The sequence below is a fragment of the Aplidium turbinatum genome, chromosome 5 (assembly GCF_918807975.1).
Source record: "Aplidium turbinatum chromosome 5, kaAplTurb1.1, whole genome shotgun sequence".
NCBI classification, from domain to species: domain Eukaryota; kingdom Metazoa; phylum Chordata; class Ascidiacea; order Aplousobranchia; family Polyclinidae; genus Aplidium; species Aplidium turbinatum.
In genome coordinates, this window is record NC_137476.1 from 28,854,243 (window position 1) to 28,867,963 (window position 13,721).

A 13,721-nucleotide genomic window follows, 5' to 3' on the forward strand; every position below is an offset into this window, starting at 1 on the left:
GTAGTGCTAGGCAAGTCGGCATGGACTTCAAAACTTATTTGAGGTTTATTCGTGCATTTTTTCAACTTCTGTGATGCTGCAAAAAATTCAACTGTTTTTTGCTATTACAATCTACTTTGTGACAAACGGTCCTACTCAATACAGTTTCTTTTGCTAAGTTAAACAAAACTTGACAACACCATAGAATAAATCAAAAACAAATATTTTCATTCTGGTGAGTGGAACAAACTGCAAGACGTTTTTATAAAAAAAAGTGTCCAGAGTGTCGTGAAGATTCATTTGACTCGCACAGAACAAGATACTTCTCAACAATACAAAATTGTGTGAACCATAGGCTATAGACGAAACAGCTTGAATTGCTTCTGACTATCCTGAAAGACAACAGTGAAACCTTTTCAAGAAAAGCAATTCTACTATTGCGTTATTCAAAATCAGACTAACGTCTTCGGACGTTAAAATCCTTTAAAATGTACAGCTACATTGAGCGCTGACAAATACGTCGGTAAGAAAAACCGCAGGCAGAAAAAATCTTAAAATCATTGTCAGCCTTCAGTCTCTCGAGAGAATGGAAACCGCAAACCGTGATGACGTCAAAGAGTGGGAAAAAACGAACATTTTTTCTTGATTGCAGTGTTTCTTTATTTTAAATGTGGTAAAAAAAGTACTGCTTGTGTATTGCTTTGAATCAAGAGTATTTTAAGCAATTGAATGACAATTTTACAATTTTCATAACCCCAGATAAATGTTCTATCTGTAGTCAAAAGATGGTAGTGATGAGATTCGTAATAAAAGAGTTATAAGCGCTTAAACTGGGTGCTGAATCAGCACCACCTGGGGATTCGGTGGAACTCAGAACCTAGGGATAATAGGGTTAAGCCACGTTTTTGACGCAAAGTGTGACGTCACTCGACTTGCGATGGTGATTTTTGAAACCTACCCGACAAATAAAGTAATTGTAAGTTTAGAAGTTGTTCGTGTAATTAGGGATGCTTTATTAATGACATCATAATACCTTTTGTTACATCACAATTGAATTTGAAACGCAGTTTCCAGTTGGTGGTAGCAAGTCAGTAGCCTGTTGTAAGACAAAGCATGTTGACAGCAACTAGCAAGCATGTAGTAGACAACAATAGCAATTTCTGCTATTTCCTTTCAGCCTAATTATAATCTTTTCTTTTTGCCTCAACATAATATTCACGACACAAAAGTCTGTATCACTGTAGGTTACATCATTATAACATAGCATGATGCCCTTCCGTTCCATTGTTCTTTGTATACCTGACACTTGTATCATTACTCGATAATGAGCTGAAAGATGAGCATTATCGCTATACGTTGTTTTAAAACTATAAAAAAATGGACCTTTCAGCAACAAAAGTGCCCTTTTTTCATAATCCTGCCCCCCCCCCCATTGAAAACTCGTTTCGGCGCCCCTGCAAGTAGCAGTCGTTTTTTAACAACTTTGAAACTGAAAAATAGCAGTGAATCAAAAATATCTGGAGGTTTGTCAAGGGGCTAAATAGGGACATTCCACCTGTAACTCAAATAAATCTGGTCAGAATTTTCTCTTTAAAAATATATCTATTAATTTATAAAGTTTTCCATGGTTTTGCTCCGAACTATCTGGACACTTTGCTTGTTCATTATAAACCTGCCAGAACTTTACGTTCTCAACATCAATTGCTCTGTGCAACCCTTCATGTAAGACACAATATGGAAATCGTACCTTCTCAGTTGTTGCTGCCAGTTGCTGGAACTGTTTTCCTATTTGTGTGAAAGAAGCTGAAAATTTAAATGAATTCAAAGCTCGCTTGAAAATGTTCTATTTCAATGAACATTATGACTGAAAGTACCGTATTAATTATCACCATTGTCATGTGCAGCGCCCAGGAGCATAGTTTGACTGTGGATGTGGCGCTATATAAATATTGTTATTATTATTATTGCCGTATTTAACCTGGTCGTATGAAATGCTGCTAGTAAGCTTCAGCATTTCCAGAAAGGCCTACAGTGTTCTACGGAGAATGCACAAGCACATTTTAGCAAGCTTCAAAAAGTGCCCTGCACGATGGACTAATTACACAACTTCACCACAATCCTTTAAAATCCAGTTTGCAAAAATGCTTAAGTCAAGATCCGCCGCTGTTAAGTCGCCTTTTTTGGCGACTTAAATTGGTGGCTCAAAACCTGGAATGAAACGAGTTTTAAGCTTGGCTTAAAGTAAGAATAGTTTCTGCAGCGCAAAACTCGGCTCAAGCCACTATCTAAGCCCGGCTTGCTTAAAACTAGTTTTGAGCTACCTTTCTGCATTCGACCCTTAGTTTATTTTTAAGCTATGTGACCAAGCGCAGATGGGTAAGCATTTAATGACGTTGGTTCTTATTTTGGTCGCAGATATTTTTCCAGATCGTTGTAGCTATGATCTGGCCTGTTTTAGGTCGCAAAAAACAAGGTTGATAAAACGCTGCCTTAGAAAGGCTTAGCAAAAGTTGCTTGTTGGCTATAATATTTGCTTCAATGTAGCGTAAGTTTGTGTCCACAAAAAAGCAAGTCGGTATATGCGGACATAATTTTGAAAAATGTGTTTATTTGATACACAGTGAATGATGTGAAAGTAGCTCCAGCTTCTTGTTTGGATCTTAAACTTGAAGGACAAAATAGATCTGGAATATTTATGATCCGTCCTGATCCAAATGCCACTTCGTTTCAAGCAAGACTCCTTTTATGTGTATTGGTTTTTGATTTCTCGATTTTGAAAAAAACAAAAAAAAATAGGGAAAAAGTTAACCCAATCCCGAAATACTGGAAAGAAAATCCGGGATTCTTGAAGGACAGTATTCTGAGTGGGCTGGCTGCTTAGGACGTCCGTTTTCATGTGGAAGATTGAATTTCAACTCTCAAACGGTTGTAAATATAGAAGCTATTCCTTTTGGAGATCAACATCAAGATGGTGCGGCAAAATAAATGCATTTTTTTTCAATTTACGTTCTGTCTTTAATTTAGCAGTGAACCATTTAAAAACCGGAAATAGCCTACACACCAAATATAATGAAGCAACTGGGCCAGTGGGCCACACTGCCGCCTGAGGTTTATCGGTATTGATAAGAGTAAACCAACAACGTGTAACACAAACAGTAGGGCGTAGTATATCGAATCAACAAAACGAAAGTGCATCCAAGCTTGTTTTATTTATTTTTCAAGTAATAACTGGATTAAAAACACACAGGGCATTGATACATTTGTCACTAGCCATGATCGCAGTTTCATGGCAAACAATCCTGCTGCACAAAATGCTCGTTCTGCCTCCACTGAAGATGGTGGGATGTTCAATAAAGCGTTGTAAAGTTGCTCCAGTTTGCTTGGTCTTTGTCCAGTAGCTTCCAGGAATCACATCTCTTGCTTTATCACAGCTTGGAGCCGGCTTCTTTCATTCAACATTGTGTCGGATTGTATGTGTGAATCTGTGGAAAGAATAATAATATGTGCTTGAAGCCTTCCATAAAGGCTATCACTTGTTGATCTCTGTGAACCAGCTGAAAGCTGACTTTGGTTGTTCTCATCCTGGTTCGTGCTTAAAAAAAACGGGAATTTTTACTCGATAAGACTGGGCAACGAGAAATCAAAAAGTGCTAAATCCCTGGAATTTCCGAAACCCGGATCCTGGTTCTCAAACCCTACTTGTGTCTGAGTGTTATGCGGGTAGGCCACTTCCAATATTCATCCTCAAATAAAACCAAATACTGCTTGAATTGTTATCGAGTATTTAAAAGGATCCCTAACAGTTTACTTGTTACAGACATTTTGTGATATGACGTCAGATGGGGGAGGATGGACGCTTGTTGCTTCAGTCCATGAAAACAACATCGATGGAAAATGCACACTAGGAGACAAGTGGTCGAGCGAGCAAGGAATTGAACCCATCAGTCTAGAAGGTAGCACGTACATCAACAAAAATAATTTACAAACATAACAAAAATCGCATGATCAAACGAACGAACATGTTTCAAACGAATTTCAAACACACTTCATCCCAATTCTTTGATATTACAACCTTTCATCTATCATAAACTGCCTACAGAACTCGTAGATTTACTTAATCACCATTCAAATTTTAGCATGAAAGCATTATTTAAAGATACCCATACAATACTTTCGGGGCACCTGTTCAATATAACCTACTAGAATATGTAATAGCAGAAAAAGGAAAATATGCTTCGCCAAATACTAACAACGCATCAAATCTCGAAAGAAAAATTTAATTACACGCAGCGATGCACTGATGAAGGGAGCAATTGAAAAGATCATTTTTGCAATCATATAATATTGTAGTGTAGCAGTATTTTGTGGAAAATGATTTCCACATTTCTTATTACCTCGGTTTAACCTTATCGAAGACTTCACAATCGCGTTTTCAATTACCATGCTATATCTATCCGCACAAAAATTATGGTTTATCAGTCGTTCTCTACACCCTTTTAGCCCGGTTTAGCCCCGTTAGCTCAGTGGTTACGCGCCCGGCTCAAGATCACGCGGCGCAAGTTGGACTCACAGGGTGTGCGCTTGAGCAACGCATTTCAGGACTACTCTCCATTCAGCGGCACCTGGTGAATGGAATAATTTCCCTGGCAACAACACTTCAACAATCGGAAAACTTCACTCTGCCAATCTCGGTAACCGGCCCTGCGTCAAGAGCCTCTACAAGTATGCAAAGCTACCAGGAATAACCAATCAAGGCTTTGTCAGTCCGAGGATAAAGGTTCAAAACCAACCAACCAAACCAAGTAACCACCCTTTTATATGCTAGTGAAACCTGGACATAATACTGTTTTGACATCAAACGTCTTAAACACTTTCATAAAAATAACAGAACCAAATACTAGACTCGTTGAAAAGACCTGCTCACCAACGAAGCAATCCTCGATCGTGCTAAGTTGTCCAGTCTCGAAGCCACCATCCTGCAACAATGCCTGTGCTTGACAGGACATGCCGTGTGATGAACCCAAAGAGGCTTTCTCAAATAATACTTTATGTGAAACTTGCCACCCACTGGAAGACCAAAAATCCAAATAAAAAATCAGCTGAAATTCTCTCTAAACCAAGCTAATATTGGTCTGAAATCGTGGGAACAACTTGCCAGGGACAGATCTTTTTGGAGAAAGACAACTAAGGATGGCATGGAAATAATTTGAACTATTCCACCTAGTCAATGGAATAATTTCCCGACAACAATACTTCAACAAATTTGAAATTCTACTCTATCAACCTCGGCGACCGGCGTTGCGTCAGTGGTTCAAAGCCTCTACAAGTATGCGAAACGTCCAGGATCAAGCTCTCAAAGAAGCTTTCCCCAGTCCGAAGATAAAGATTAAAATCAATCAATCAATCAATAAGGGTTATCAAAAAGTCTTGAGATTGTCTGGCATTTAGCATTGAGCTCTCAGGTTAGATATGTGCGCTAAGAAATAAATCAACGTCAAATTAAATTTATGCCAGTCAGGCAGCCACTGATAGACAATGTAGGCAAGGGGATATGTTAAATAAAGGTGTGGGTTGGGGTGTATTCCACTTAGCCTAAGTATAATTGACAAATAGATGAAAACATCTGCACATCCCTGTTGTAAATAATAATTCCACGAAGCATTCAGAAATAGTAAATCGTTGATGCACATTTTCAGTTCCAGGAAATTGGGCAAGTCTCAATATATTCGGTCACATCAAAGCGATCACAAGTGCAGACTACAAAAACCCCGCTTATTATGATTTGCAGGTTAGTTTTGTTGCATGGTTTTGCATTGTAAAATAAGCCCAGTGCAGGATGTTTTGATTGGTTTATACTTTATGCTCACTAGCATTGCCATTGAGAGAATAATTTTGGCCCGGTAGCCTACTAACAAGATCTTCAGGCCCAAAATCAGTACACTTGTAAGAAAAACGCATAATATCCAACGAATACGACGCGGTTCCTTCAAATCTCGGGCCTTTTGGAAGGGTTACGAGCTTCTAAAATCATTCCAGGCCAGGGTCTAAAAGTACCCACGAATCCTCGTCAACGCTACTGCTCACAAGTGGTAGATTGTTTGAAAATATAAAACTGCTTCACGAAATGAACTTTATAGTCCAGCCTTAATTTTGCTGGCGTTGTACAAGACAACACAGTAGCTTTGCATTAGCTGAGACTAATTTCAAGGCTGCAAACAAGAAAGCAACCAACGTAACTTTTTTAGCATTGCATATCTAGGCGATAGTTAAATAGAACAAATATTGTAGTAGCCTAAAATGCTGATACATTTGAATATTTCTAAATAAAGCAATTTCCAACATTTACATTTCTTCTTCAGGCAACTGACGTGATGTTGTGGCATGTTCCAAACGAGGTGAAAACGAAAGATCTGGAAGAGAGCGCATTTTTTAAATATTTTACAACAAATGGCTTTCTTGGGGGAATGACTCTTCACAGTTTTTTCAACCACGACGCCACCTTGCGTCTTCCTTTCTGTATGTCACGTTACTAACTTATTTTTCTTTATCATCGTGTATCGCACGATCGTAGCTCAGAGCATCTATAGCAAGCTTTGTTTTTTCACTGAACGTGGTTAATTCTGGTACAGAACGATCTGATTTCATGCGGAGTAAGCTAGTTAAACTGATGTTGCGTTGTTTTGTTGACCAATCAATAAAACGATACAACTAACTTGTTAAAATGTTTACAACTTTGCAGAACCAACACAGAAGTTCTTTTCGTCTGACTAGACTTGCCAGTTTTAAATTTGAAATAAGCCTAATGAATAATAATAAATAAAATATTATATCAGAGGGGTTTAAAACAAAAACTTTTAAAAATATTTTGAAATTTCTAAATACCTTGGTCGTTTTCGCAGAAGCTTTTTTGTAATTCGAACGAAAGCAACTTAGGCAATTTTAAATGTCACACTAGGGCGTTGCGACACATAGTTTCAAAAACCACTGGATTAGTCTGTTGAGTAAAAGGTAAAAGTGGGTCCCACACTTGACTCCAAGCATCGGGGGTGAGAAAACAAGGTTCTCATTATAGTAACCCTTCGGCACTAACGAGAGTCAGATGGCCAAATCTTTTCTCTCGTCCCCCATAATTTTCTTCAGCAACTTCGCCCACCCAAATTATTACACCCTCGGTAGAGGTGAGCAGCGTTTTTTTAACAACCATCTGAGTCGAGCCAGGATTACATGATGGGAAAGCAAACGCCTTATCCGTTGAGCCATCCCACCGCCCAGCCTTTTGAGTGACAAATTCTGAAAAAACATTATGCAAAGTCATTTTGTTTTAAAGCAAGGATCACAAAAAAGCACGAATAATTGAGTATACAGGTGCTGTGTACATTTTGAACATATCAGATACTTTATTGGTACACTGGATGATGTGCTGGTAGTGTTTTCTTTTAGTTCCTTTTTTGCGTAGATTAGCGAAGCCACTGCCATTTCGGCTTAAACTTTGTACTTTAAACTATACACAGTCAAAGTAGACCATTATTATCATTTTTTGCATGATTTTATATCTTGTAAATTCATCTTTCATAATAGACTGACACTTCTCGCAATAGGGATGTCTTGCCGTTGTAACAATTTAGCAAGGAGCAATATCACCAAAAAGTCTATTTTGTGTCACAAACGTTTTAAATTGTCATATATATCATATTTTCTTGTAATAGCCATCTTGCAAAAGCTTCAGCGCTCCGTAGCTACAGTACTGTACACTACCTAAAATTTAGACCCAGAAAGCAAAACGATCAGCGTGGGCCGCAGTTCGGGCACTCCTGTAGTGCAAATCAGGAGGAAGCGCCTCCTAAACGGGTCCACTTCACTTCCACTTCGGGTTACATCAACCAATACAAAACTTTCAAAAAAAAAATGTAAAGTTTTTTTTTAAACACATATTGTAGCTTAAGTTTTAAAAAAGCTATAAATAAAGAGTAATCCATTGTGTTGGGGATTCTTGTCGATAGAGCCTGTTGTGGAAAATTACTATTGCAATGGCATTAATAAACTCTCCGTTGCCATGCTAGGGTATGACATCTCTCTGAACAACACAGTTCGATTGGAACGACTACAAGAACAAATCCCAGACTTCTATAGTTATCTGTATGATGCACAACCACCGAACCAAATCAGCGACGGTGGAAGAGATATGTACGATAATGGAAACCAGGTAAATACAGCAATAACTTTAACATTAATTTCTATGCTTTGAACTTTATCTTTTATACTTCAAATCAGTAAAATATACCAAAATTATTTTTTTGTATGTTTATCCAATCATTTAGATTACGGCAAAACATAACGTAAACTATAAATTTATATAATAATATAGGCTACGTATCAGATTTTCGAAAAAGGTTGATATTTGCAACCACTTTATTATGCAGCAAATGCAATAAAATGCTCTTTCCGATACTTAACACAAAACTATATCATCGATTAAGAATAAAATCTAAAAGAAATGCATAAACAAGCAAACATACTGTGAGTTAGGTGAGGTAGCCTACTTTAAGAGATCAACTTTATATTTCCCTGCCAGCAGTTCTAATTTTTAACTTGACTATTTTTCTAATTGCGATATTTTAGCTGGTAAAAAGTTAACCCACAGCGACAGTCATTGGTGTAGTTTTAACACCACCCGAGACATTTGAAAAACATCTCTTTGTCTATTTGCAGGTTTTGTTTAACTTCCCCTCTGTGCATTTTAGTGATACGACAGTGTCACAGTGGTGTTCATGTTCTGTAGTATTGTTTTATATCATATCATACCAATAGGAAATAACTTATGTAATCAAATAAGTAAAGCTTGAAGTGGTTTAATACTTCTTTTTTTAACTCTATTGCGACATTCTTTTTAAGATCATTCATAAGTCTCACCTCTTCGCTGTATTGTTTATCAGAAGGATTTGAACATGTGCATCTTATGGTTATGTATATCTTATTATTGTTTGCCTTGAAAGATCACAAGAAAATGGTCATCCTATTATAGCTTGGTAGGCAAAGGCCATTTAAAAACCAATGAGCAAAGCAATCTCAAAAGCTGTGCAAGTCAAACAAAAAAAGCATTAAAAACGAGAAATGAGTGATGCAATTTGAAGATTAATTTACACATATATTGTTTCCTGCTTTCGTTCTTGGTCTATTCATTTCTGAGTCAATTAGTTTCGTTTTATGACATAGCTATATCGTCAGACTAATAAAATAATGGCGTAACTCACTTTTTGACGAAATTGAGATATTAGTGTTTTGCAGGTCCTTAAAATGAGGCACATCTGCCACATAATTTTCTAAGACCTACGTTAACGAGAAAGTGGTATTTTCGTAAAAATGTCAAATGGCCTAACTCAAACGCATGACTTAGGCCATTTTACAAATCTTTTTAATCGTTTGCTGGAAATAAAGCTTTCCTCCAACAGAGCAGATGGTCAGAAGACGACGATCTAAATTGTACAGAAATAGAGCTTCCACATCATCACAAGTCTAGACGATTAATTTAGCACAAAATAATTATGTTTTTTCTATTCTAGCCTACGTATCGTAATCTTGGCCATTTCCAAGTAACTACCCTACTTAAATCAATTTGTTTTCTTTCTTTTCCTTTGAGAAGCTTCATTTTCCTAGCACTCTGGTAGTGAGACATATCACCTCACACTGTGATACAGGTCAGATCGTCTCAATGCACCCTTTCTCGGAGTTTTCTTGCACCCATGGTAGGTTTTTGTGAAAAGACATTGTTGGATACTTAATTAATTCTCAGCTTAATGTCACACTTAGCAACTTTATAAGCTCGTTGCTGGTTCATCGTCACCATTCTTGAGCTTCACTGATGGGAGAAGGAGAACATAGGAAAACATAGCTTTCAAAACGTTTGAATTGACTTTTATGTGTAGGTAAATGTGCTAAAGTGGAAAAAGAGGAAAATCACTTTTTGGCAAAATTTCTCAATGACTTGTCTACTGTAAATTCCCATTACTGTAAAAAGGTCACAACGTACAGAAAGAAGAAATTTTTGTACCCTGAAACTACCATAATCCAACTTCATCGGCAATACAAAGAGCTTGCTGAATCATCAGGAATACGATCATTGAGCACAGCCTATTTTAGTGAAGTATTTCATAATGAGAACTTCTCCGTCTTCACCGTGAGCTCCAGCTCGTGTCCGAGCATTAGTTTGTCTTCAAATTGAATTTGGTTTTGGATGGTGATGTCGTATGTGGCTTTGGAGGCCCAGTCTATGATGGAAAAGACGTGGGCAAAGGGCACTGGAAAACGATCATCATAGATCCGTCGCCAATGTGTGAAACCGGGCTGGAGGCTTCCAACTCTTCCAAGACTGCCCCCGTTACCCGTGATATCATCGCCATTGGGCTTTGTTTGGTCCAGGTCCAAATTGAGACAGAGGCCATTCGCTTGTATGGTTGTTTAAGGTGGTCGTGACTACGCGGGGGTTACGCACACATTCTTGGCCAGCTCCATGTCCACTGCGGTCCAATAAGATCGAAACGTACAGCTTCAGGGGACTGGTTGCAACGGGCTGCGGGGTGCTCTGTTCATACCACGTAAAGATCAGTGCGACGTGTGTGTTTCATTCAAACACAGTAATATTACTAAGGAACAATACGATGATCATATCAAGTTGAAGAATGAAGCTTGAGATGAGAAGATGAAAGACAAAGAGTCCGCTAGCACAGTAAAATCCGTATGGACAATGGATTTACAGGCTGTACTTCTGTTTCCCAAAACTAAGGCAAACAGTATGCACTATAAAACCAAGCTGCAGGTACACAATTTTACACTATTCAATCTTGAATCAAAAAGATGCTTATTGCTCTATTTGGAATGAAACAGAAGGTGATTTACGCAGTGAAGTATTCGCTTTCTTGCAGTTTAATCATTTCGAACGGGTAATTTCTAGAAGCCCCGGTCTGGAGGAGATAGTTATTTGGAGTGATGGGTGTGGATATCAAAATAGAAACTTTAATGTCTCTAGTGCCTACTGTGCCCTTGCATGGAATCATGGCATCACTATTACTCAGAAGTACCTCGTGGCTGGTCATACTCAAATGAAGTGTGATAGCATGCACAGTAAGTTATTATCTAGCGGAAATTGGTAAACGACATTTTTACGACGAGAGATTACGAAATTATCATCCAGAATGCCAGGATCAGACCGCATCCCAACAATGTAGCCTACAGAGGATGCATCACAGTGATTTTATGAAAATCGATGGATGATGCTTGTTGAGTATCAGGCCTGGAAAGAAAGCTGGAGTGGAGATCCCATGATCTTAGAGGCCTGAATCATGAAAGCAGTGGAAAGGTATTGTAGAAGGTCCCATTATGTGAGGCTGCACAGTGGGAGGATCTGCCACAGCGGTCACAAACAAACTTAGGCGACATTACATGGATTCCTATTTTTTCAAGCCATCTTTTAATCAAATTGAGGAAATACAATGATCTCCAATCGATGAAACATGTTATGCCAATAGGGTTCCACTCCTTTTTTGATAATTTGCCTCATCACTGATAATTTATTCAGCTTGTCTTGCCAACTCTGAATTGTTTATGGGCGAAATATGCAGTCTAGCATGAAATATAACTCCTGTCGTTAGATTGGAGATGCTATTAGGGATTTTCCTGTTAATTGTAGTCGTATTATTACTGTTATTATGTCACCGTTAAAAAACTCATATTGATAAACTCAAAATATCAAACGGCCTAATTCATGTCTGTGCATTCGGAAAATGGCCTAAGTCATCCCAGCACATTATGGGATGCAAAATGAAGCAAATCAAAGTAGCCTATACATGCTCATTGTACATGTGTCGACATGCTATTTTCGTTTAACTGTACAATAAATGTGATAAAACCAACCGTGCAGACAGTTTTTTTCGATTATCTCAAAACAAGAAAAAATGAGTTACGCCATTACTTTATTAGTCTGACGATATGTAGGAGTAGGCTACGAGAAACTGTAAAGGTTTGCTTGTATCTCTGATTAAAAAAATTAGTTAAAATTTGTTGACCATTGCATTCAAATAACTCACTTTCTCTCATTGCGTGGTCGCAATCTTGTGCAATTTGGCTGCTTTTGTGCATCACAGTTGATTTAGATTCATATTTGAAAACTTTCCATGGTAGCAGCAATCTCAGTCTATCGCCGTAGTTGAGATGCATTGTTTCATGAAACACTTTGTATGCAAAGTTCCAAAACCTTGAACATACTCCCGACTTTGAGAGATGAGTTTGGTGTTGCTTCAACAGAAGCCTCTGCATTATCGCCTATCGGTAAAACCAAAGTGACCATTATAAATAAAAAAAGCCTTGTTACTCAACGCAACAAACAGTTTAGCCTACCAGCCTCATTTTTTAATCATAAATCGATTTCGCTGCCATAGCATCTTCGGTTATACGTGAATTGAAGTAAACAGTTGTTCGTAAAGCAATTGTTCGTAAACAATTGGTCGTAAAATCAATTCTCCGTAAAGCAATTCTTCGTAAAGCAATTCTTCGTATACATCAATTCTTCGTATAGGTGAATTGTTCGTAAACAGGTGATAGGGTGAATTGTTCGTGAACAATTTTTCGTAACAGCAAGGTTTGTCTTGCAATTTCCGATGAAGGTGCGTAATGCAAATTTTCCTGAATAACCAAGTTACGACGACACAAAGAAATAAGCACAATGAAAAAGCGCATTGTTTGTTATTTATTGGAATACAACAATTGTCTGTGTTTAGCAATTCTTTGCTTACACTACCAATACTACTTTGAGTAACTTCGTACAAATTGTCCACGAGCCAAGTTTAGTATGAAGTATTGTGTGCAATTCCACGCAAGTAAATCACAAATTTCATCATCTTGAAAGTCTTGACGCCAAGTTCGGACGATTCTAGTTAGTCTTTCTGCACTGTCCTTGTACTTCTTCTTTGGAGGGGGTTCTGCCTGGCCACTGACATACTGTTCAATGCGAACCTCATTTAGGTTTTGCTCTCACTTGGTTGCAGATATGAACTTCCAAATATCTGGATGATTTGCAGATACCTGGAACATGAACCCTTGTGCCATCCTTCAATGCCATTATTAGTTTTGAGAAGGCCACTGAGGACGCCATCATAGCAGTTCCAAATTTGAATTGCAAACATTGGAGGACGGCGCCCTTGACGACGATCTGGGCGCCCAACCCAAGTGTCTTCAAAGTAGTCAATTACTGGCTGAGCAACATCTGGTAATACATTCCCATCAATGAGAATGTCAAAGGCCCGGCTGACTTCATCAATAGGCACAAAGGCCAGAGACGGCAACATGCGCAGCCTCAGAGCAAACTCTGCACTTGTACTGCTCCTTCAGGCCACTTGATTGCGTCTTTCTCCAAATGCACTGGCACAAATGGAAGAAACAGCCACGGTGAGTTAAAAGTGGGTACTCTCTGCTTACTGCATTAACCATGGCCATCTCAAAGTCAGTCATGATTGTCTCTGGAACAGCAACAGCAGGTAACAACTCCTTGATCTTTTGCAGCAGATGAATGTATGTCCCTCGACCCTCTCCTTTTGTCCCCCAGCAGGGCATACACCAGAGGCACTGAAGTGTTTTCCTTCAGTCCGTGTATTGTGTAGAGCTGTTCAAACAGTGAAGGCACTGTCTTGAAGGTGCCGTCAGCATACCAGTGCTTTGAACGGGCAAGGAGCTGCAGATTTCTTTCAGTGGCA

At 38.5% G+C, this 13,721-nt stretch overlaps 2 protein-coding genes across 2 annotated transcripts in view; both read left to right on the top strand.

Moving 5' to 3' along the window:
* The window catches only part of LOC145770216 (uncharacterized), a 118,521-nt gene that overhangs the window by 70,013 nt on the left and 34,787 nt on the right, over nucleotides 1–13,721 (top strand). The gene's annotated exons all lie outside the window — the stretch shown is intronic.
* LOC145770124 (intelectin-1-like) lies at nucleotides 3,809–6,536 on the top strand. Its single transcript, XM_082581709.1, has 3 exons — nucleotides 3,809–3,932; nucleotides 5,676–5,767; nucleotides 6,339–6,536. Exons 1-3 carry the CDS (start codon nucleotides 3,809–3,811, stop codon nucleotides 6,510–6,512), a joined length of 390 nt encoding a protein of 129 aa, XP_082437835.1. The 3' UTR covers nucleotides 6,513–6,536.

Coding starts and splice junctions, on each gene's coding strand:
- LOC145770124 (XM_082581709.1), top strand. CDS start 3,809: ATGACGTCAGATGGGGGAGGATGGACGCTTGTTGCTTCAGTCCATGAA. Junction 3,933..5,675: donor TGAACCCATCAGTCTAGAAG/GTAGCACGTACA, acceptor GCACATTTTCAG/TTCCAGGAAATTGGGCAAGT. Junction 5,768..6,338: donor CCGCTTATTATGATTTGCAG/GTTAGTTTTGTT, acceptor TTTCTTCTTCAG/GCAACTGACGTGATGTTGTG.